This window comes from Myxocyprinus asiaticus, chromosome 30, assembly GCF_019703515.2.
Source record: "Myxocyprinus asiaticus isolate MX2 ecotype Aquarium Trade chromosome 30, UBuf_Myxa_2, whole genome shotgun sequence".
NCBI classification, from domain to species: domain Eukaryota; kingdom Metazoa; phylum Chordata; class Actinopteri; order Cypriniformes; family Catostomidae; genus Myxocyprinus; species Myxocyprinus asiaticus.
Genome location: NC_059373.1, coordinates 896,134 through 918,992, shown reverse-complemented (window position 1 = coordinate 918,992; position 22,859 = coordinate 896,134). Strand labels below are relative to the sequence as shown.

The window sequence follows — 22,859 nt, the reverse complement described above, 5'->3', positions numbered from 1 at the left end:
AGCATTTTATGAAACTTTGGTATAACGTTTGACCAGAAGGTGGCGCTGTCCCAAAACTTTTTGAGTACCTTCAGGGCATTGTGCCAATAACACATGACGAGTTTCGTAACGATATGTCAATGTGTTTGAAAAATAAAGCAACAAAATTCAAAATGGGTGATGCCCAAAATGGCCGACATAGGAAAATTTGGTATCATTCGACTTGGCATCCCGCACAGAATCTAACAGTGATTTTAGGTGAAACTGTTCAGAAGTTATAAGCTAAAAAATGCATTGTACATATCTCGTGACCATTAGGTGGCGCTGTGCCGAAACTGTGCAGGTGCCCTCAGGTCATGGTTGTCATAACACACACCAAGTTTGGTGTGAATACGCTAAAGTGTTGCGGAGATATAGCCTCACATCCAATTTGGCGTTCTCTACGACGAATTTGTTCGCGCCTTATTCGAGAACCGTTTGACTAATCAACTTGAATTCCATAACTTCTTGTCAGCCTGCTCTGAAGATGATCTGATTCAATTCTCCTGCAAATTGGACAAACGGTCCGAAACGGAGGAGTTCGGAAAAGTCGGTTTTTCGGAAAATTCTAAACGGCGGAAACATTTTCAAGACGGAAAATGACGACATAGGGTGCAATCGTCTCGAGCCAAGGAATCAGAGGAAAAAAGAAGCACTTACGGTTCAAAAGTTATTAGCATAAATGTGTGAAATTTTGGGCAGTTGGTGGCGCTAGAGGGTTTGAGTTAAAAACTCCAAATTTGCTCCAGTGAATGTTCAGACTGTCCTCTGTCTGTGTGCCAAATTTCACTTTCCCGAATACGGTTCTATGGGCTGCCATAGACTCAATGGCGGAAGAAGAGCACTAACGATATTTTCAGTGCTTGGCCCCTAAATATTACATCAAATTACCTCAAAATCAACCTTTAGATATTACACACAATGATGTCATAGAACAGGAACATGTTGGCAGTGTTTAGGGACAAACAGTTGTTTGGGAAAGTGCTGTGGTAGTTTTTGTTGCTGTTTTGGGAGGAAATGAAATCAAAATAGCTTTTCACCCCATTGTTCCCTGAAGTACATTTGGAAACAACAATTGTCATAGTTGCTTTTGTTGAACTGTCTTTAATTAATGCTGATTTCAATTAGAAAAAAGTGTCCAAACAGGATGTTTTATATATATATTTTGTTTCTTACACTCATTTGATTTTGGGATGAAATATGTCCTGGACATTTCTTCGTCAAATTCTCCCATTCAGGATTCAACAGTGTGTCTGTAATGTGGTCTGAAGAACAGGTAAAGGAATATTCTGGGTTCAATACGTGTTACGTTCAGTCGACAGCATTTGTGGCATATTATTGATTACCAAAAAAATTTATTTCGACTCGACAAATCTGTGTTCCAGTGAGACACTTACAATGGAAGTCAATGGGGTCAATATTTGGAGGGTTTAAAGTCAGAAATATGAAGTTGATAATTTAATAAAAGCACTTACATTAATTCTTCTATTAAAACGTGTATTATTTGAGCTGGAAATTTGATTAAATCGTTGTTTTAGGGTTTGTTGGCAATGTCGTCATGGTAACGCAGTTGTAAAATTGTCTATATCTTTCCACAGATGTGGTTAGTAAGTGATTTTATCACAGTAAAATCATGTTAACACACATATTGTTTACGTCTTGAAACAGTGAGTATTTTAATGTTTACAGATTGACCCCATTGACTTCCATTGTAAGTGTCTCACTGGAACACACATTTAAAGAAATTAATTTTGGTGGTAATCAACATTATGCCACAAATGCTGTCGATTGAGCTGAACTTGTATTAAACCCGGAATATTCCTTTAATAGAACATTCACAGAATATCAGTATTTACACACACAAACCACGAAAAATCTGTTCTTATTAGGTGTAGTAATTTTGTTTTCTGATTTGTCGTCCTGATTGGTGACTGATGGGAGGTTTGAACAATGCATCCCATCATGCACCTGCAAATCAGAACTACAGTTCCCATCATGCAACATCATCCTGATTCACCTCAGAGCACATGGCGGAGAAATACTGTCGCGTTCTTGAACTAGAATGAGTGACATAGTCAAACACGAAATAAAAACAAAATCACATAACAGGACAGTCTTGTCATATCTTAAAAATAGAACTAGACTGGGGAGGGGGGGACCGAGATTATTAAAACTTTTCCATGCTTGAGCTGTGTGTTTGTTTGAAATATCTTGCACACACACTCACACATACACACAATAACACAATCTCACTCACACACATTCAAACACATACACACACACACACACACAATAACACAATCGCACTCACACATACAATAACACAATCTCACTTACACACACAATAACACAGTCTCACTCACACACACACAATAACACAATCTCACTCACACACACACACACAATAACACAGTCTCACTCACACACACACAATAACACAATCTCACTCACACACACACACACAATAACACAATCTCACTCACACACACACAATAACACAATCTCACTCATACACATTCAAACACATACACACAATAACACAATCTCACTCATACACATTCAAACACATACACACAATAACACAATCTCACTCACACACATTCAAACACATACACACAATAACACAATCTCACTCACACACATTCAAACACATACACACAATAACACAATCTCACTCATACACATTCAAACACATACACACAATAACACAATCTCACTCACACACATTCAAACACATACAATAACACAATCTCACTCATACACATACAATAACACAATCTCACTCATACACACACATACACAGACTCACACATACAGACACACACATACAGACACACACATACACACTCATATACATACACTCACACAATAACACAGTCTCACTCATACACACACACAATAACACAATCTCACTCATACACACACATACACAGACTCACACATACAGACACACAATAACACAATCTCACTCATACACATTCAAACACACACACAATAACACAATCTCACTCATACACATTCAAACACATACACACAATAACACAATCTCACTCACACACATTCAAACACATACACACAATAACACAATCTCACTCATACACATTCAAACACATACACACAATAACACAATCTCACTCACACACATTCAAACACATACACACAATAACACAATCTCACTCATACACATACAATAACACAATCTCACTCATACACACACATACACAGACTCACACATACAGACACACACATACACACTCATATACATACACTCACACAATAACACAGTCTCACTCATACACACACACAATAACACAATCTCACTCATACACACACATACACAGACTCACACATACAGACACACACATAACACAATCTCACTCACACAGACACACATACACAGACTCACACATACAGACACACACACAACACAAACTCGTTGGTTGTTTTGGTCTGGTTCGGGCAGTGTGAATGTGTCAACAGGACAGTTTTTGTTTATGGGTCTAAACTCGCAGGTGAAGTTGGCGTTAATTCTCGTTTGTTTAAGCGCTGTGTGTGTGCTGTGAGGTTCTGGTTCTGATGATCCGGTTGGGTTTACTGAGAGCGCTCGTGAACCGTCACAAGCACCGATGTTTCTTCGGAACACACAGACGCAGAGTGACCCCGGAACAGCTGAACTCTCCGAACCGAGCCCGAGAGCTCGTGTGCCGCATGAGTCCGGCGGAGAGGAGCTGCTTACTGAAGGAACTGCAGAACATTCAGTCCAACACTGAAGGTACAACAAACGATCCGATAAATTACAATCAGTCTCCGACAGTGTGTGCAAGAGCATATCACTAATGTATATGTATAATACCATGTTTTTTGGACATGTTCCATGGTAATACCATGATATTATATAGGAGTACTTTGGAGGACCTTGTAAATACCATGATACATTTATTGTTTAGCTTGCATAATTTCTGAAAATCTACTCAAGAATGTAGTAAAAACTTTTAAGTGACTTGTGAGGAAGGTGATCATGTAAACCTGCACCAAAGATCATTCTAGTACCAACTTTGATTATATACAGATTTCTGTCAGGGTGCTTAAGAATAATATATATATATTTACACACTACCCGTCAAAAGTTTTGAAACACTTGACTGAAATGTTTCTCATGATCTTAAAAATCTTTTGATCTGAAGGCGTATGCTTAAATGTTTGAAATTAGTTTTGTAGACAAAAATATAATTGTGCCACCATATTAATTTATTTCATTATAAAACTAAAATGTAATAATAAAAAAAAAAAGTTTTTGAAATTGATGACTTGGACCAAATAATAAAGAAAAGCAGCCAATAAGTGCCCAACATAGATGGGAACTCCTTCAATACTGTTTAAAAAGCATGCCAGGGTGATACCTCAAGAAGCTGGTTGAGAAAATGTCAAGAGTTCATGTCTGCAAATTCTAGACAAAGGGTGACTACTTTGAAGATGCTCAAATATAACACAGTTTTGATTTATTTTGGATTTTTTTAGTCACAACATAATTCCCATAGTTCCATTTATGTTATTCCATAGTTCTGATGACTTCACTATTATTCTAAAATGTGAAAAAAAAAAAAATATATATATATATATATATATATATATATATATATATATATATATATATATATATATAAAATAAAGAATGAGTAAGTGTTTCAAAACTTTTGACCGGTAGTATATATATATAGAGCTGAAGTCAGAAGTTTATATACACTTAGGTTGAAGTCATTAAAACACATTCTTTAACCACTCCACAGATTTCATATTAGCAAACTATAGATTTGGCAAGTCATTTAGGGCATCTACTTTGTGCATGACATGAGTAATTTTTCCAACAATTGTTTACAGACTGATTGTTTCACTTTTAATTGACTATATCACAATTCCAGTGGGTCAGAAGTTTACATACACTAAGTTAACTGTGCCTTAAAGCAGCTTGGAAAATTCCAGAAAATGATGTCAAGCCTTTAGCCAATTAGCCAATTAGCTTCTGATAGGAGGTGTACTGAATTGGAGGTGTACATGTGGATGTATTTTAAGGCCTACCTTCAAACTCAGTGCCTCTTTGCTTGACATCATGGGAAAATCAAAAGAAATCAGCCAAGACCTCAGAAAAAACATTGTGGACCTCCACAAGTCTGGTTCATCCTTGGGAGCAATTTCCAAATGTCTAAAGGTACCATGTTCATCAGTACAAACAATAGTACACAAGTATAAACACCATGGGACCACGCAGCCATCATACCACTCAGGAAGGAGACGCATTCTGTCTCCTAGAGATGAACGTACTTTGGTGTGAAAAGTGCAAATCAATCCCAGAACAACAACAAAGGACCTTGTGAAGATGCTGGAGGAAACAGGCAGACGAGTATCTATATCCACAGTAAAACGAATCCTATATCGACATAACCTGAAAGGCTGCTCAGAAAGGAAGCAGCCGCTGCTCCAAAACCACCATAAAAAAGCCAGACTACAGTTTGCAAGTGCACATGGGGACAAAGATCTTACTTTTTGGAGAAATGTCCTCTGGTCTGATGAAAACTGAACTGTTTGGCCATAATGACCATTGTTATGTTTAGAGGAAAAAGGGTGGGGCTTGCAAGCCGAAGAACACCATCCCAACCGTGAAGCATGGGGGTGGCAGCATCATGTTGTAGGGGTGAAATAAATCATTCTCTCTACTATTATTCTGACATTTTCACTACTGAGAAGTAGTGATCCTAACTGACCTAAGATAGTGAATGTTTTCTTCAATTAAATGTCAGAAATTGTGAAAAACTGAGTTTAAATGTATTTGAGTTATAATGTATATATATATTATATATATATATTAGTACAAAAATGTATAAATATGTCATGTACGTATGTAAATTCACTCAAATTTAATTCAATGACTGTATATACCCTGTACTGAAATTGCACATGCATTACCACTTGCACATGTACATACGCCATTCTGTTATATGTCCTATTATTTGTATGTATGTTTATACTCTTACCTTGTTTTAAATTCTGTCTCACTGTAATGTTCTGTGCACCCTTGTTTCTCCTATCACCAAAAAAAATTGATTGTATACGTGAGAACACTTGTCATTAAAGCTCATTCTGATTCTGATATTTATGAACCTATAATAAAGTGATAAGTCCGATTTATTGATTGGTCTGCTGTTGCTATAGTTACCATCTCAGGTGAACAGGACTTTTGTTTGAAACATCTTTTTAGTGTTAAATGTGCACACTGACTGACTTGTAGTAACTTTGCTTTTTCAATAATTATTATTCAAACTGGTAAATGTAGTTCCCTATTGATTCAGTTCTCTCAACATTGCAGTGAGACGCTTGTTAAGTCTTGAGGGACCACATGAGGAAGCACGGCGGGTCCGTGAGGTAGAGATGGAAGAACCCGAGGAGGATTTTGCACCGGTGCAAGCCCCATGAGCCCCTTGATCTTCCCACACAGCATCCTCGCCAGTGCAGTATGCATGTGACGACCTCCGGCCCTCTATGGATGAGCACGGTGTTGTCATATTCACGGGTCTGATGGTGATAATGATACCATGTCCCTTGCAGATTTGGACATGGGAGAATGGTCCATGGAGGATGTTGCAGCCCCCAGCGAGGGTGAGGAGTTCGCACAGGCCACTGACAGAGAGCTTCTTTGCATCCTCGCATGGGCAGTTGAGGAGCTCGGTCTCGAGTGGTCCCTTACAGAGCAGCAGATAAAGTCTCGCCTGGACGAGTGGTTCCTGCAGGCCGGCAACTGCACCGTTCTTCCCGAAAGTCCACGATGAGCTCACAAATACCTGCCATGCACCCTGTTCGTCTTGCATCCAGATCGGAGGAGCTGCGGTCCTCACAAAGGTGGACCACACTGAGGAAAAGTGATATGCTAAGCTTCCCCCTATTGAAGAGGCAGTTGCAGCTCATCTCTGTCCTTCTGCCGCTATGGGATGGAAATCCTGCACCACCCACCCTTCCAAGCCGTGCCGACTGATTTCGCATTGGCTGGAAGAGCTTATTCAGTAGCAGGCCAGGCTAGCTCGGTGCTCCATAGCATGGCAGTGCTTCAAGTCTTTCAGGCCAAGCTGAAGGACAACCCCCCCCCCCCCCCCGGCACGACACATGCTGTTCCACTTCCCACCGAAGTTCGCCAGGACCGGAATGTTCAAAATGTTGTTCATGTGGGTTGTTTGCCAATAAAGAATGTATTAAAAATGAAAAAAGAAAAGCATTTGTTGCAACTGCACACGACACTCATACATTCTCAGAAAGAGGGTTCAATTTCTCTTCATGTATCTCACACCCCACACACTCAACCGCTTCCCTATGGCGAGCAGCGCCCTGTCTCCTATAAAGAGCGGATTGATGCACCCCCTGTCTCACCACGCAGATGTGTGGCGAGCTCTCATGGATGTGTCAGACTGGGTGCAAAAATGATCGAGCGGTTATATGCTCTAATTTGCGTGCCGGCCGCCTCAATTCAACGGCATTATACCGGCCACGGTTCCTTCACGAGATGTGCCATTTTTATGGGCAGAAATTCACAATCTCCTTGCGAAAGACACGATAGAGATTGTTCCAGACTGCCAAACTCACAAAGGGTTTTTTCAGCCGCTATTTTCTCATTCCAAAAAAAGATGGCAGGATTCAGCTGATCCTAGATCTGAGATGCTTGAATCGTGTGCTTGAAAAACGGCCATTCAAAATGTTAACTCAGAAACAGATCTTATTGCACATCCACCCACAGGACTGGTTTGCATCAATAGATCTAAAGGACATGTACTTTCATGTCCGAATTGTACCGCATCACAGGCTGTTCTTGAGATTCGCGTTTGAGGGAACGACATATCAATTCAAAGTTCTCCTCTTCGGATTGTCTCTGGCCCTGCACACGTTCATGAAATGTGTCGATGCAGTGCTCAACCCTTTGAAGAAGAATGGCCGTGGTACTTCAACTGCTTGGAAATGCTAGCGTCTTCTTAGCTGTGAAGGCTTTCCATTCCGACATAGTGAATCATCACATTCTGATTCATTCAGACAAAATGTCAGTGACATATAATCGTATAAATCGCCAGGGTGGCACTCGATTGCTACCAATGATAAGCCTGGCGCAACGCCTCCTTGTGTTGAGCGCTCCCCATCTCCTCTCCCTGCACGACATATGTTCCAGGTCGTCTGAACTGCAGAACAGACATGCTGTCGCACCAGGGACCGATAGCGGGAGAATGGAGACTTCATCCCCAGAGGGTTCTGAGGATTTGGGAAATGTTCGGCAAAGCGGAACTCGACCTGTTCGCATCCGCAGAGACAGCCCATTATCCTCTTTAGTACTCCATGTCCCAAGCCAACTGGGGGTGGATGCCTTGGCCACAAGTGGCTGACGAAATGCAAATATGCTTTCCCCTGGTACATCTCCTTCACTCTGTCATCAGCAAAGTCCGAAAGGACAAGGAAACAGTTTTCAGGCTAAAGCGCCATCTACGAGATGCCTCTATGCACTAAAATGGCGTTTGTTTGCGGATTGGTGCTCTTCACACAGCAAAGACCCAGTGAATTTCTCCATAATGGAGATCCTTGCATTCCTTCAACGTAGGTCTAACTCTGCCGATGCTTAAGGTTTATGCAGCAATGATCTCTGCATTTCACACCCCAGAGGCTGGCTCCTCTATAGGCAGACATGATCTAATCATAAAGTTCCTTAGGGGAGCGAGGTGCTTGAACCCCCCTCACCCTGCTACAGTTCCAACATGGGACTTAAATCTGGTGCTGAGTGCGCTCATGAGCCCCCCCCGTTCGAACCACTGGAATATTTTGAGTCGTGTGTGCCCTCTCTAAAGACTGCACTGCTGTTGGCTCTGGCTTCAGTCAAACGGGTTGGTGATATACAGCCACTGTCGGTTGACAGTTCAAGTCTGGAATTTGAACCAGGGCTTTCAAAAGCCACCATCATACCCAGAAAAGGCTATGTGCCTAAGGTGCTTTCCACGCCCTTTAGGGCTCAGATAGTCCACCTAAAAGCTTTCCCTTCACCACCATCTAATTTGGATGAGGAGCAGTTAGCACATTTATTATGCCTCGTGCAGGCATTGCACATGTATGTGGAACACACCCGCCAGTTTAGACTATCAGATCAGCTCTTCGTGTGTTATGGAGGGCGCACAAAAGGCATGTCTGTTTCCAAGCAAAGGCTCTTTCACTGGATCGTTGATGCAATTGCCCCCCTTATGAATCACAGGTTGTGAGATGCCTTATTGACGTAAAACCGCATCCGACTAGAGGCATGGCCTCTTCATGGGCATGGACAAATGGTGTATCCCTACAGGATATATGCTTTGCCGCAGGATGGTCTTCGCAGAACATGTTCGCGAGGTTTTATAACCTATACATGGCGTCCATCGCTTCACAAGTCCTCTCTGTCTAGAGAGCTTACTATTCCAACACCCAGCGGGTGAGTCCGAGCTCCTTATTACGGGTGGGCTACCTATTATAATTTTAATACAGCCGCCTATGTAGGCTGCTATCCTGGTGCATCTTAGGGTATGACGTTATGTAGTGTGGCGTGATGGAACTCCTTTCCCCAAAGCGTTTCATTACAATGTCGAGTGAACTGAATCGATAGGGAACGTCTCCGGTAACACATGTAACCTCAGTTCCCTGAGATGAAGGGAATGAGACATTGCAAATCTTGGCCGCACTACTACTTCTGAGTTTCGAGGTATGAGCGATGTGTTCTTGTCCTTCAGTCAGAAAATTCTGAAACAGTGATTGAGCAGCCGTTTATATTGAGCAAATGCGTGCCTAAAAGGTCACTTCCTGTTCCTGTTGTTGCTGGCGCCTAGCTTGAGTCTGTGTTTGTAGCCTGCTAGCTTTTTTAGCATTGCTTATCTTTCTGTTTTCAGCATTTAATCTTTAATATCTGCCATATTTCAGCACACATAATATTTTTCTGCACTATTCTCTTATCGAGATTCAACTGCATGCATTTTTCAGCTTGCATTCACTTTCTATTTTTATTATGATTAAACTGCATGCAGTTTAATATGCGCACCCGTTTTCTCCTCCGTGTTACACAGATTATTGCATCGATTTCAAAGCACCGCTTATCAAGAACAACCATAACAACAAACAATTGCGTGAGGGATTCACATCGATCTCAAACCCTCGCTGCTCAAGAACAACCATAACAACAAACAATTGCGGTAAGTTATGGCATGTTATTGCTTCCTGCATTACATGCCACATGTTTACTATAGCTTCTTCCATCAGCAGTGAGAGATTCACATGTGATAAATGTAAGGAATTAGTCAGGCTGACATAGAAGGTTAATGAGTTAGAGACATGCATCCGAATGCTAGTGGAGGTCAGTGAGAAAGAGAAGCTGGTAGATACTGTTTCAGATGGGGGTAGTATAGCGAGCAACACACACACATTGGTTCCGGCTGTAGAGCCCCCGCAGCAAGGCGTTTGGGTCATGTCTCAGTGGCATACTCGCTCAGCAAAACGTCACCACTCTCCCATTCCTGTTAGTGTTTCCAATCGATTCTCCCCACTCAGTGATGCACCCACTGAGAATCATGTTGAAAGAGCCCTAATAATTGGTGATTCTGTTGTAAGGAACATGGAAATAGAGACTCCAGCCACCATTGTTAAATGCATTTTGGGCATCTGACATCAGATAAAATGTACAAGTGCTAGCTAATGCTAAACGTAGATTTTCTAAAATTGTTATTCATGTCGGCACTAATGATGTCCGGCTTCGCCAGTCGGAGATCACTAGAGATAATGTTAAAGAGGTGTGTGAACTTGTGTGAATCGATGTCAGACACTGTAATATGCTCTGGCCCCCCTCCCTGGCCATTGTGGTAATGTGGTTTATAGTAGATTAGTGTCACTGAATGGCTGGATGTCTGAGTGGTGTCCGGAGAATAGTATAGGATTTATAGGCAATTGGAAGAGTTTTTGGGGTAGACCTGATCTGCTAAAGAGAGACTGACTCCATCCCTCCAGGGAAGGTGCCGCTCTCCTCTCTAGTAATTTGGCTCATAGTCTTAATAGTGATAGTATTTGACTAACTGGGGCCCAGGTCAGGAAGCAGACAAACTGGCTAATCCGAACGTCTGCTAGCTGCCTTGAGACATCACACAGGTCACATAAACTACAACACATAGAGACTGTATCACCTAGATATCATATAGAGACTGTGTCTGTTCCCTGAACTACCAAACACAAACCCCTCACTAAATAATTTAGAAAAAAAATTGATCAAATAAAACATGAAAATAAAAAAATACAAAATTGAAGATAAAGATCATATAAAGGTAGGCATTAGATCTTTTTCAACCAAACCACTGGTTTGAGGATTTGAGTATTAAGAACCAAGAAATATGATCATATTAGCCCCATTTTATCGTTGTTACATTGGCTACCTGTTAAATTTCGTATTAATTTTAAAATTCTGTTAACTACGTACAAAGCTTTGAATGGTCTAGCTCCACAGTACTTAAGTGACCTTCTACCACGCTATATTCCATCACGTTCATTATGATCGCAAAATTCTTTTTTTTTTTTTTTAATTATTATTATTATTTTATTTATTTTTTTCACCCAATTTGGAATGCCCAATTTCCAGTGCACTTTTTAAGTCCTCGTGGCAGAGGACAAATCTCAGTTGCCTCTGCCTCTGAGACCATCAACCTGTGCATCTTATCACATGGCTTGTTGAGTGCATTGCCACAGAGACATAGTGCGTGTGGAGGCTTCATGCCATCCACTGCGGCACCCACGCTTAACTCACCACGTGCCCCACTGACAACAGACCACATTATAGCGACCACAAGGAGGTTACCCCATGTTACTCTACCCTCCCGAGCAACCAGGCCAATTTGGTTGCTTAGGAGACCTGGCTGGAGTCACTCAGCACGCCCTGGGGTTCGAACTAGTAAACTCCAGGGGTGGTAGCCAGTGTATTTTACCACTGAGCTACCCAGGCCCCCAAAATTTTGGCTCCTAAACTATGGAATAGTCTGTTCTGGATCCAGACACACTCACTCAGTTTAAGTCTAGACTAAAGACTCATCTATTTATCCAGGCATACACCTAATTTATCCTTCAACTCACAATTAGGCTGCTTTAGTTAGTTCTGTCAGAACCAGAAACCAGAAACATTGATCGTGATCTATAACTCTGCAATAAATTGAATGGCATCTATGCTAATATTATTCTATTTGTTTCCATGTCTCAACCTCGTGATTCATATCCAGCTCTGTTCCTGATTGGTGTTGGACTCCACTGCTACATGTCTCTGAGTGATGACGACTAAATGCAGCCGGTGCCAGCCAAACATCACTTCAGTCTATTACAATGGACTTTAGAGGATGAACTGATGCCAACTCCAACCATAAGACATGGGATACTTCATATGCCACTGCCTGAACCTTGGATTTAGGATAGACCTCACCGTAATTACCTGCAGGTTGAACTGTGATGCTACCTCATTGATCTCTGCCTGCATCACCTCGGTCTATTGATGGACTACACTCTTATAATGGAATACATAAACTATCAATTAATTGCCAACAAAAGCCTTCATCAGCCAACTAATAAAGGACAATGCATCAATGTGAACTTCTGCATTTAATCCAGGATGAACTTCAAAGACATTAGTCATTAATCTTACAGTTCATACAAAATCTGTTTAAACACTGACCCTTAACACTTACTTAGTTTACACATTTTAAACAATGACTTGCACTGCACATAAGTAATATTGTCGCCTTCAGCTTGCTCACTGGGGTTCCTAATACAATTATTATTTAATTATTTACTGATTTATTTTTATAAAAAATGTACAATCATATTTAATCAAACTGCACAATGATGACTTTATAGATATTACAGTTTAATTTTCTGTTAATGCATGATTTTCTGTAAAGCTGCTTTGAAATGATGTGTGTTGTGAAAAGCGCTATACAAATAAAAATGACTTGACTTGAAATAACTTGGCCATTGCCAATCATAAGATGGGCATTATGATACAAGGGCTTCAACTAGGTCATCGGAGAAGGAATTCTCCAAAGCGTTTCACTGCAATGTCTCGTTCTCTTCATCTCAGGGATCTGAGGTTACATGTGTGACCGGAGACATTTTCAATACCTCCCCCATACTTTTTTTTTCTTTGTTTATACACTGTGTGTGTGTTTTCAAGGCAAACCAGATTTTCTGCCCTGTCTTTGTGTTAACTGAACACAATTAAAGCCACTGTGTGTTTGTTTGTTTGTGTGTGTCTGTAGTTTTCGAGTCTGATGATTCGTCTCCACCGACTGCGGCCCATCTCAGATACAGTGAGTCTGATTTCTCTGCTACTGTGAGTTTGATTCTCTGTGGTCATTGTGATGTTTCTCTGAGGTTTTGAGTCTTTTGGTTTCAGTTCTCCTGCAAAATGCACTTCCGTTCGTCGGCTTTGGCTTCCTGGATAATGCCATCATGATCGCTGCTGTGAGTGTTCACATCTGTCTAATTTACAGAAGTCTCAACTGATTGATGAATAAATCTATGAACACTACATTCATAAAACTGCATCTGCCTCTTAAAGGGACAGTTCAGCCAAAAAATGAAAATTCTGTCATCATTTACTCACCCTCATGTCATCCCAGATGTGTATGACTCTCTTTCTTCTGCAGAACACAGATGAAGATTTGTTTTAAGCTCTGTAGGTCCATACAATGCAAGTGAATGGTGATCAGAACTTTGAAGCTCTAAAAAGCACATAAAGGCAGCATAGAAGTAATCCATAAGACTCCAGTGGTTTAATCCATGTCTTCAGAAGTGATATGATAGATGTGGATGAGAAACACATCAATATTTAAGTCCTTATTTTACTATAAATTCTCCTCCCTGCCCAGTAGGTGGTGGCTCAGCAGTTGAGGCTTTGGGTTACTGATCAGAAGGTTGGGGGTTCAAGCCCCAGCACTGCCAAGATGCCACTGTTGGGCCCTTGAGCAAGGCCCTTGACCCTATCTACTCCAGGGGTGCCATATCATGGCTGACTCTGCACTCTGACCCCAGCTTAGCTGGGATATGTGGAAAAAAGAATTTCACTGTATATGTGCAAAAGTATAATGTGTGATAAATAAATAAAATTATTAATTATTAGATATGTAAGAAGAATGCAAATTGACAAAAACAAAAGAAGTATGTGAAAGTGAAAGTGGAGATTTATAGTAAAAAAAGGACTTAAATATTGATTTGTATCTCACCCACATCTATCATATCACTTCTGAAGACATGGATTAAACCACTGGAGTCTTATGGGTTACTTTTATACTGCCTTTATGTGCTTTTTGGAGCTTCAAAGTTCTGGTCACCATTCACTTGCATTGTATGGACCTACAGAGCTGAAATATTCTTCTAAAAATCTTCATTTGTGTTCTGCAGAAGAAAGAAAGTCAAACACATCTGGGATGGCATGAGGGTGAGTAAATGATGAGAGAATTTTCATTTTTGGGGTGAATTGTCCCTTTAATTCAGAGCTGATTAATGAAAGCATCATTCCTGTTCTTTCTTTCTGTAATTAAATGTCTAAAGGTTTATCAGAGGGTGAAATCAACTCGTACCACCTCATGACACACATATTATTCATTTTACATATCATGTGTTTTTAAAACATCTGTAAGCTTAAAGATTTATGTTCTTATTTATTAGTTTATTGTGGAGGTAAATGTTCAGTAAATATCAGCAAGTGTGTGTGACTCCCTTGAAGTTATTTTCTGGAAATTTACACACAAAACAACGTCTGCTAGTAATAATAGTTTTACACAACAGCATTAAACATGCTAGTGTTTGTGTCTTTATCGTTGTTGACTGGTGTTGTGTTGTTTTTAGGGAACTCAGATAGAACTATCCATTGGAATAACGTTTGGAATATCCACCATGGCAGGTCTTTACATTACACACACTCACACACACACACACACACACACACATGTTGGTGCAGCTATCATTATGAGGACTCTCCATAGACATAATGATTTTTATACTGTATGAACTATAGATTCATATCCCTACCCTAAACCCCTCACACACACACACACACACACACACACACACACACACACACACACACACACACACATGTTGGTGCAGTTATCATTATGAGGACTCTCCATAGACATAATGATTTTTATACTGTATGAACTATAGATTCTATCCCCTAACCCTAACCCTAAACACACACATACACACACACACACACACACACACACACACACACATGTTGGTGCAGCTATCATTATGAGGACTCTCCATAGACATAATGATTTTTATACCGTATGAACTATAGATTCTATCCCCTAACCCTAACCCTACCCCTAAACACACACTCACACACACACACACACACACACACACTCACACACACACACACACACACATACACACACACACTCACACACACACACACACACACACACACTCACACACACACACACACACACACACACACACTCACACACACACACACACACACATACACACACACACTCACACACACACATACACACATACACACACACACTCATACACATACACACACACACTCACACACACACACACACACATACACACACACACACACACACACACATGTTGGTGCAGCTATCATTATGAGGACTCTCCATAGACATAATGATTTTTATACCGTATGAACTATAGATTCTATCCCCTAACCCTAACCCTACCCCTAAACACACACACACACACACACACACACACACACACACTCACACACACACACACACACACATACACACACACACTCACACACACACATACACACATACACACACACACTCATACACATACACACACACACTCACACACACACACACACACATACACACACACACTCACACACACACACACACACACATACACACACACACTCACACACACACATACACACATACACACACACACTCACACACACACACACACACACACTCACACACACACACACACACACATACACACACACACTCACACACACACACACACACACATACACACACACACTCATACACACACACTCTCTCACACACATACAGACATACACATAACACACACACATACTCACTCACACATACACTCTCTCACACACATACACATCCACATCACACACACCACACATATCACACACACACACACACATCACACACCACACACACACACACACTCACACACACATCACACACACACACATCACACATCACACACACCACACATTTCACACACACACAGACAGACACACACATCACACACCACACACACACAGACACATCACACACACACACACACACATCACACACACACATCACACACACATCACACACACACATCACACACACACACACACTCAAACACATCACATCACACACACATCACACACACAGACACACACATCACACACACACATCACACACACAGACACACACATCTCACACACACACACACACATCACACACACAGACACACACATCACACACACACAGACACACACACACACACACACACACACACACACACACACACACACACACACACATCACACACACTCTGCAGAACACAAATGAAGATTTTTAGAAGAATATCTCAGCTCTGTAGGTCCATACAATACAAGTGAATGGTGACCAGAACTTTGAAGCTCTAAAAAGCATAAAAGTAATCCATACATTTTCAAGTTCTTTTTTGCTTGAAATTCATCTCCCTGCCCAGTAGGGGGCGATATGCATGAAGAATGTGAATCATCAAAAACACAAAAAGAAGAATGTGAAAGTGAAAATGGAGATTGTCTGAGCAGGGAGGAGAATTTATAGTAAGAACGGGCTTAAAAATTGATCTGTTTCTCACCCACAGCTATCATATCATTTCTGAAGACATGGATTAAACCACTGGCATCTTATGGATTACTTTTATGCTGCCTTTATGTGCTTTTTGGAGCTTCAAAGTTCTGGTCACCATTCACTTGCATTGTATGGAGCTGAAATATTCTTCTAAAAATCTTCGTTTGTGTTCTGCAGGAGAAAGAATGTCACACATCTGGGATGGCATGAGGGTGAATTTACATTTTGGGGTGAACTGTCCCTTTAAGCACAACAGAAAGCAGAAAGCATTTCAGAATAATGCTTAAATGCAATCTATTTATTCCTATGGGAAGTTCTGGCAAAGCTTATCAGAATGGTAGCCAACTGGGGCGGAGTTTAGATTAGGATCTGTTGTCATGAAAAAAATTAAATAAATTGTCACAATGCAAAACATCTGAGAAAATATCCCTAAAATAGGTTTCATTGAATTTATGAAAAATTAAATTTCTCATTTTAATTTTGGGCTGAAAGGTGACCTGGCATGAGATTCACCCCTTTAATCTGATATCTCCTGCATGCTACAATTGAGCAGTATTAGTACTGTTGCATCTTAATGCCACATGAGATTTTGAATGTGTGTGTGTGTGTTGCAGCTGCAGCTCTGGGGAATCTGGTGTCAGATCTGGCTGGACTCGGGTAAATAGATCCGACACTCCGCATCAGTAACAGTGTGAACTGATGTACCGATCAAGTAGTTGTGTGTGAGTTAATGCATTGTGCATGTGTGTAGTTTAGCAGGTTATGTGGAGGCTCTGGCCGTGCGGTTCGGGATGCAGATTCCTGGTCTGACAGCGAAACAGCTGGACATGTGGCAGACCAAAGTGACATCACACTCGGTGAGATCTGTGTGCGATTTCAGGCTGTTTACCTGGAGTTCAGCAAATTCAGTTCATGTGATGTGTATGTGTCTGTGTGTTCAGGGTAAAGCTATTGGAGTCACTATCGGATGCATTCTGGGAATGTTTCCTCTGCTCTTCTTAAGTGATGATGAAGAAGAGGAGCAGAAGACGAAGAATCAGCCAAACTAAGACTGACAGATCTTCTCTATGTGTGACACGACACTGTATTTTTTGCATTACTTACAGCACCTAAAATACAAACATTCACTTGCACATGTACAAATCTTGATTAGGAAGTTTAAACGTTTAAATGTCATTGTAAGGTTCTTGTGTTGTTTATTTTCAATGTAAACTGATGGTGTGGATTTCTATAGGTGTCAACAGGACACTGTTTGTATTGTTTGTATTGACCTCTTAGCGCAGAGTCATTTTAAAAAGAACTTTTATTTTATTCTTGCCGGTTACTATTTGGGAAGGAGGATGCAGAACTTCTGCTAGTTTTTGCTGAAAAACATTTCGTTTTTAGTTCCTGGTGCCCGATAAAGGCACCGGTTTTTGCACGCTGTGATAAGGAGGAGGGCGGGGCCGGGCCGTGATAACGCATGCCCGGCCCCCAATAGGGCTAATCAGCCGAGGAGAGGGATAAGTGCAATGAGATGTGGCAGTTCGAGAGCGAGAGAGCTATACCATTGAACCCTGTTACATTGGTGCCGATACCCGGGAAGCCGCAGGCATCCGCTGGGGGACGGAGGAGTTGCTACCGGCCGCCTGGACGTGGAGGAAAGGCCGCCGTGCGCAAGGGGAGGAGGGGCTCACTGCCGGCTACCTGGAGTGGTAGAGCCGCTGCCAGGGGCGGAGGAGTTCCCTACCGGCCGCCAAAATGCGGCGGGTTCGGAGGAACGGCCGCCGTCCGCGAGGGGAGGAGGGGCTCACTGCTGGCTACCTGGAGTGGTAGAGCCGCTGCCAGGGGTGGAGGAGTTCCCTACCAGCCTCCGAAACGTGGAGGGGCGTTCCATCCGCCAGGGGTCGTAGGACTGGCTCCGGTCCGCCCAGGGAGCAGCGGCTGTTGTCCGTTAGAGGGTGGAGGATTAATCGAGGACCAGGCGACGGCATGTTTGGGAACTGGCGAGTACGTTTTTCCTCTCTCTCCTCTCTCTCTCACTGTCGCTCCGCATTGGCCTTTCCCTCTCCTCTTTTTGTTGTTTTAGTATTTCCCTCCCCTTGTCTCCTTCCCAGGTCGCGGAAGGCGGGTTCCGGAAGGGCATCCCATGGAGAGGGATAAGTGCAACAAGATGAGGCAGTTCGGGAGAGAGAGAGCTACAGGCAGCTGCCTTGTATGCGTTTATGTTTGTGTGTTTTTGTGTTTGAGTGTATTAAAACATTACTTTGATGCTTCGTCCGGTTCCCGCCTCCTCCTTTCCATTGAACCCTGTTACACACGCACTGTCTGCGCTCGATTAGCTCCCGATTCACTAAAGGAAGTATGCAGATAAGGCTGCCGGGTGTGCCAAATACAGCAATGCTTTTTGTGGCATCTTTAGTTAGTCTGACAAATTGGTAGACACAGTCTAAAGTTAATGGCTATGCTTATGCAACCAGTACCAGGTGCTAAGCGATAAAGTGTCAGTTGATTAAAGCTCTTCATGTAAACTTGAATGTTTTTGCTAGAAAAAGCGGCGAGCTTCTATTTCCGTGAGATTGCACTGCGTAGCCCTGCCCACTGTTAAATCATAATGCTACAATAATTAAATATCTGCGATTGCATCACGTTATACAGCATTTTTGCATTCAGTGTGGACATACGAATTACCGCTAGTGTCTGGTTAGGACACTGTTAAATATTTAGTGAAGTGAACTTTGCCTGTGTAGGGCATCCCGGAGAGGGAAGAGGAGGTGATTGGAGGAGAGGATGAGGGAGGAAGAGAGGTCAGAGAGACCGCTTGGAGCCAGGATAGCTCGGACGGTCCGGGCACAAACTCGTTGGGAAACGCCGGCAGCAAAGGCCACAGGGAAACTTGCCCCGTGGCTTCCTCGATCTCATAGTAGGTCTCAAATCTGCCATGTCCATTTCATAATCCTCTACATCATCCTTGTCAACGTCTCTTCTGGACAAGTCTTTATCCAATAGCTTGCTGTCTGACTGAACGCACAGACCATTCGGCCATACAGAAGTGCGGTGCCACTGATCATGTGTGGTGGGCAGACAATGGTTGTCCGTTTTGAGACAAAGCGGACACATCCTGTTCTCTCTCTCCAAGACGTCTCCCCGATTTAACGCGAGAAGAAGACAAAACCCTGAGAGAAGACAAAAGCAGACAAAACAGTCAACAACATGTCAGTGCTGCAGGTTGGTAGAGCTCCCCTGGTGGACGGCAGTTAATCAGCGATGATGAAGAAGCTTCACTCACCAGACTGACGCTCCTCACACTTCACCCTCACTTTGTCCTCCTGCAACAGCTCTCCCACACCTTCACCTGCTTCCATCCACCTCTCCCCTCTCCTCCTCTGCTCCTCCTCCCTCACGCATCGGACCCTGTGGTGCATGTTGAAGTCCATTTTGTTTGCTCCAGTGTTGCTGAACGATAACGCTGCAACGGTGCAGCCATGGTGACTTCCGGCAGGGCTGCAGTCGGGAAGGGGCGACGGGGAAAGACAGGCTGCTTCTGCCCCACCTGCCTTGCTGCTGATGTGAGCGCCTCCAGGTGGCCAGGGGAGGTGGTGCGCTGTGCTCCCCGCTGAGGGATCTCTTGTCCAGGGTGAGTGATTGCTCACATGGTCCTTGCTCCCAGTCCTCTGGATCAGCGAAACAGCAGTCCAAGCTGCTGGGCGACTGGTGACTCGAGGAGGTCGCCCTGCTTGGGCTGACCTGGGCTAAAGTTCGTGACCGCTTAAGGATGTCTGTGCACTTGTCCACGCGTGAATAATCCTGCTCTGTGCCCTCCTGTCTCTGGAGCACAAATATCGGGAAGCCTGCTGGGCTCACGTGCACGACACTCACATGAAACATGGATACACGTGAGAAGATGAGAAGCATACTTTATATTTATCACTTGCAAGATGAATGTCATTGAGTTTGCAAAAAATGTCAAACCCTGTCCACGTCCCTCATGTGAAATCCTGCCAACTGATGGATACGCAAACGACGCATGCATGCATATTTACATATCGCGAAATATATGATATACCAAAATCTCTATCGACCGACACGTTGTATCACCGCCACGATACACTGTCATTTCACCCAGCCCTATCTGACATCTGTCCTTCTAAAAGAAAATGTTAAATTACACATTGTAAAAACGCGTTTCAGAGTAACGGCGGTGGGGCAACTGTTGCTAAGACATGACTGGCCAGAATACGCTTTTAAGGCAGGGCTTAGCCAAGGGTCAATTATACATGTATATAATCTGAGATAGTCTATGGCATGCATAAAAGTTAGAAATATGACTGACTATATTTCACTGCTATCCCGCACACTAAGCCGCAACTTCATTGAACAGACATATCAGTAGCAGGGGCGAATTAACGCACGGGCTTATAGGGGCTGGAGTCCAGGGGCCTACAACTCCCATGGGGCCCAGCTCACGGCCATGGGGCCTCTTTTCCCCTATCCATGTTCGCGGGAGGAGCAAACCTGTTTAAATGCTTTCAGCGGGAGAAATTTGAAATTATTTGTATCGGATCGAAAAGAAAATAAGTGGTATCGCCCATCCCTACCACGCGGCCTCTCTAAAACCTCGCCCTTTACTTGTGATTGACAGGCAGAAGGCACTTTTGATTGGCTTAAAAAGTGTCAGATTCGTTTTGCTGTTTACAGTCAGATGTGATTTCTCGCATCACCTATTTGACTGATATTGGTCTGTGGAATTACAGTATGTTGGCTTTGTCAAGCCAACATAACAAAATCGCTAAAAAGACTAGGTCACGTACTGTACTTGTACCCGTCAATATTATTAACATCGTAAATATGATAATAATAAACATTAACTGTGGGGGGGCCTGGGTATCTCAGCAAGTATTGATGCTGACTATCACACCTGGAGTCGTGAGTTTGAATCCAGAGTGTGCTGAGTGACTCCAGCCAGGTCTCCTAAGCAACTAAATTGGCCCGGTTGCTAGGGAGGGTAGAGTCACATGGGGTAACCTCCTCGTGGTCGTGATTAGTGGTTCTCGCTCTCAATGGGGTGTGTGGTAAGTTGTGTGTGGATCGTGGAGAGTAGCATGAGTCTCCACATGCTGTGAGTCTCCGCGGTGTCATGCACAGCGAGTCACGTGATAAGATGCGCAGATTGACGGTCTCAGAAGCGGAGGCAACTGACACTTGTCCTCCTCCACCCGGATTGAGGTGAGTAACTGTGCCACCACGAGGATCTACTAAGTAGTGGGAATTGGGCATTCCAAATTGGGAGAAAAGGGGATAAAAAAAAATAATAAAAAAAATAATTAACATTGACTCAAAACATGATCACAATTTTAATGTGAAAGCCCATATCAATGATTTAGATGAGTTACCTGGTCGTGAAAATAAGAGGATGAAGCGGCCAGCACACACCTGTCCCTGCACCTGGATGGACAGATCACACAACTGACCCTCCTCGCGCTGCTGGTTCAGATTCTTCAGAACCGACGTGTGAGCGCTGGGGAAACACACCTGCAGAACCGGGCCGGGCGGAGTACTAGGGTGGCTGAGGAACTGCTCCATCCTGCCGGGGAGAGAAACACCCGTGACCACGGAGGAAATGAGAGTTCAAACCACTGGCATAGCCAAGGGTGGGCCGGGGTGGGCATGGCCTCACCCAGAATATTAGAGATTATTCTATGACTTCAAATATTTATTTATAAAATTGTTTAATTGCATAAATTCTCATTTCTGAAAGTGTGGAAGAACAGTTTTTAAGGAAACGCTTCTCTGTTGTTAAAGAAAAAATAAAATAAAATAACATATTACACATAATAGCGCCATTATTCGGCTGCAGACCAGCAAATCAGATTCGCTCAGCTGGATTAAAATGATCGTATGTTTATAATAACATGTGTCAAAGCTTCTACCAACTGT

The 22,859-nt window shown here is 42.6% G+C and overlaps 2 protein-coding genes across 2 annotated transcripts; both read left to right on the top strand.

Annotated features, from left to right (window-relative positions):
* Positions 1–3,419: 3,419 nt before the first annotated feature.
* tmem65 (transmembrane protein 65) lies at positions 3,420–18,119 on the top strand. The gene is made up of 7 exons (XM_051664117.1): positions 3,420–3,790; positions 13,338–13,388; positions 13,475–13,542; positions 14,929–14,983; positions 17,558–17,600; positions 17,695–17,800; positions 17,885–18,119. Exons 1-7 carry the CDS (start codon positions 3,595–3,597, stop codon positions 17,990–17,992), a joined length of 627 nt encoding a protein of 208 aa, XP_051520077.1. The 5' UTR covers positions 3,420–3,594; the 3' UTR covers positions 17,993–18,119.
* A 136-nt stretch (positions 18,120–18,255) lies between these two features.
* LOC127421242 (uncharacterized) lies at positions 18,256–19,172 on the top strand. The gene is made up of 2 exons (XM_051664123.1): positions 18,256–18,932; positions 19,040–19,172. Exons 1-2 carry the CDS (start codon positions 18,460–18,462, stop codon positions 19,083–19,085), a joined length of 519 nt encoding a protein of 172 aa, XP_051520083.1. The 5' UTR covers positions 18,256–18,459; the 3' UTR covers positions 19,086–19,172.
* Positions 19,173–22,859: the final 3,687 nt, after the last annotated feature.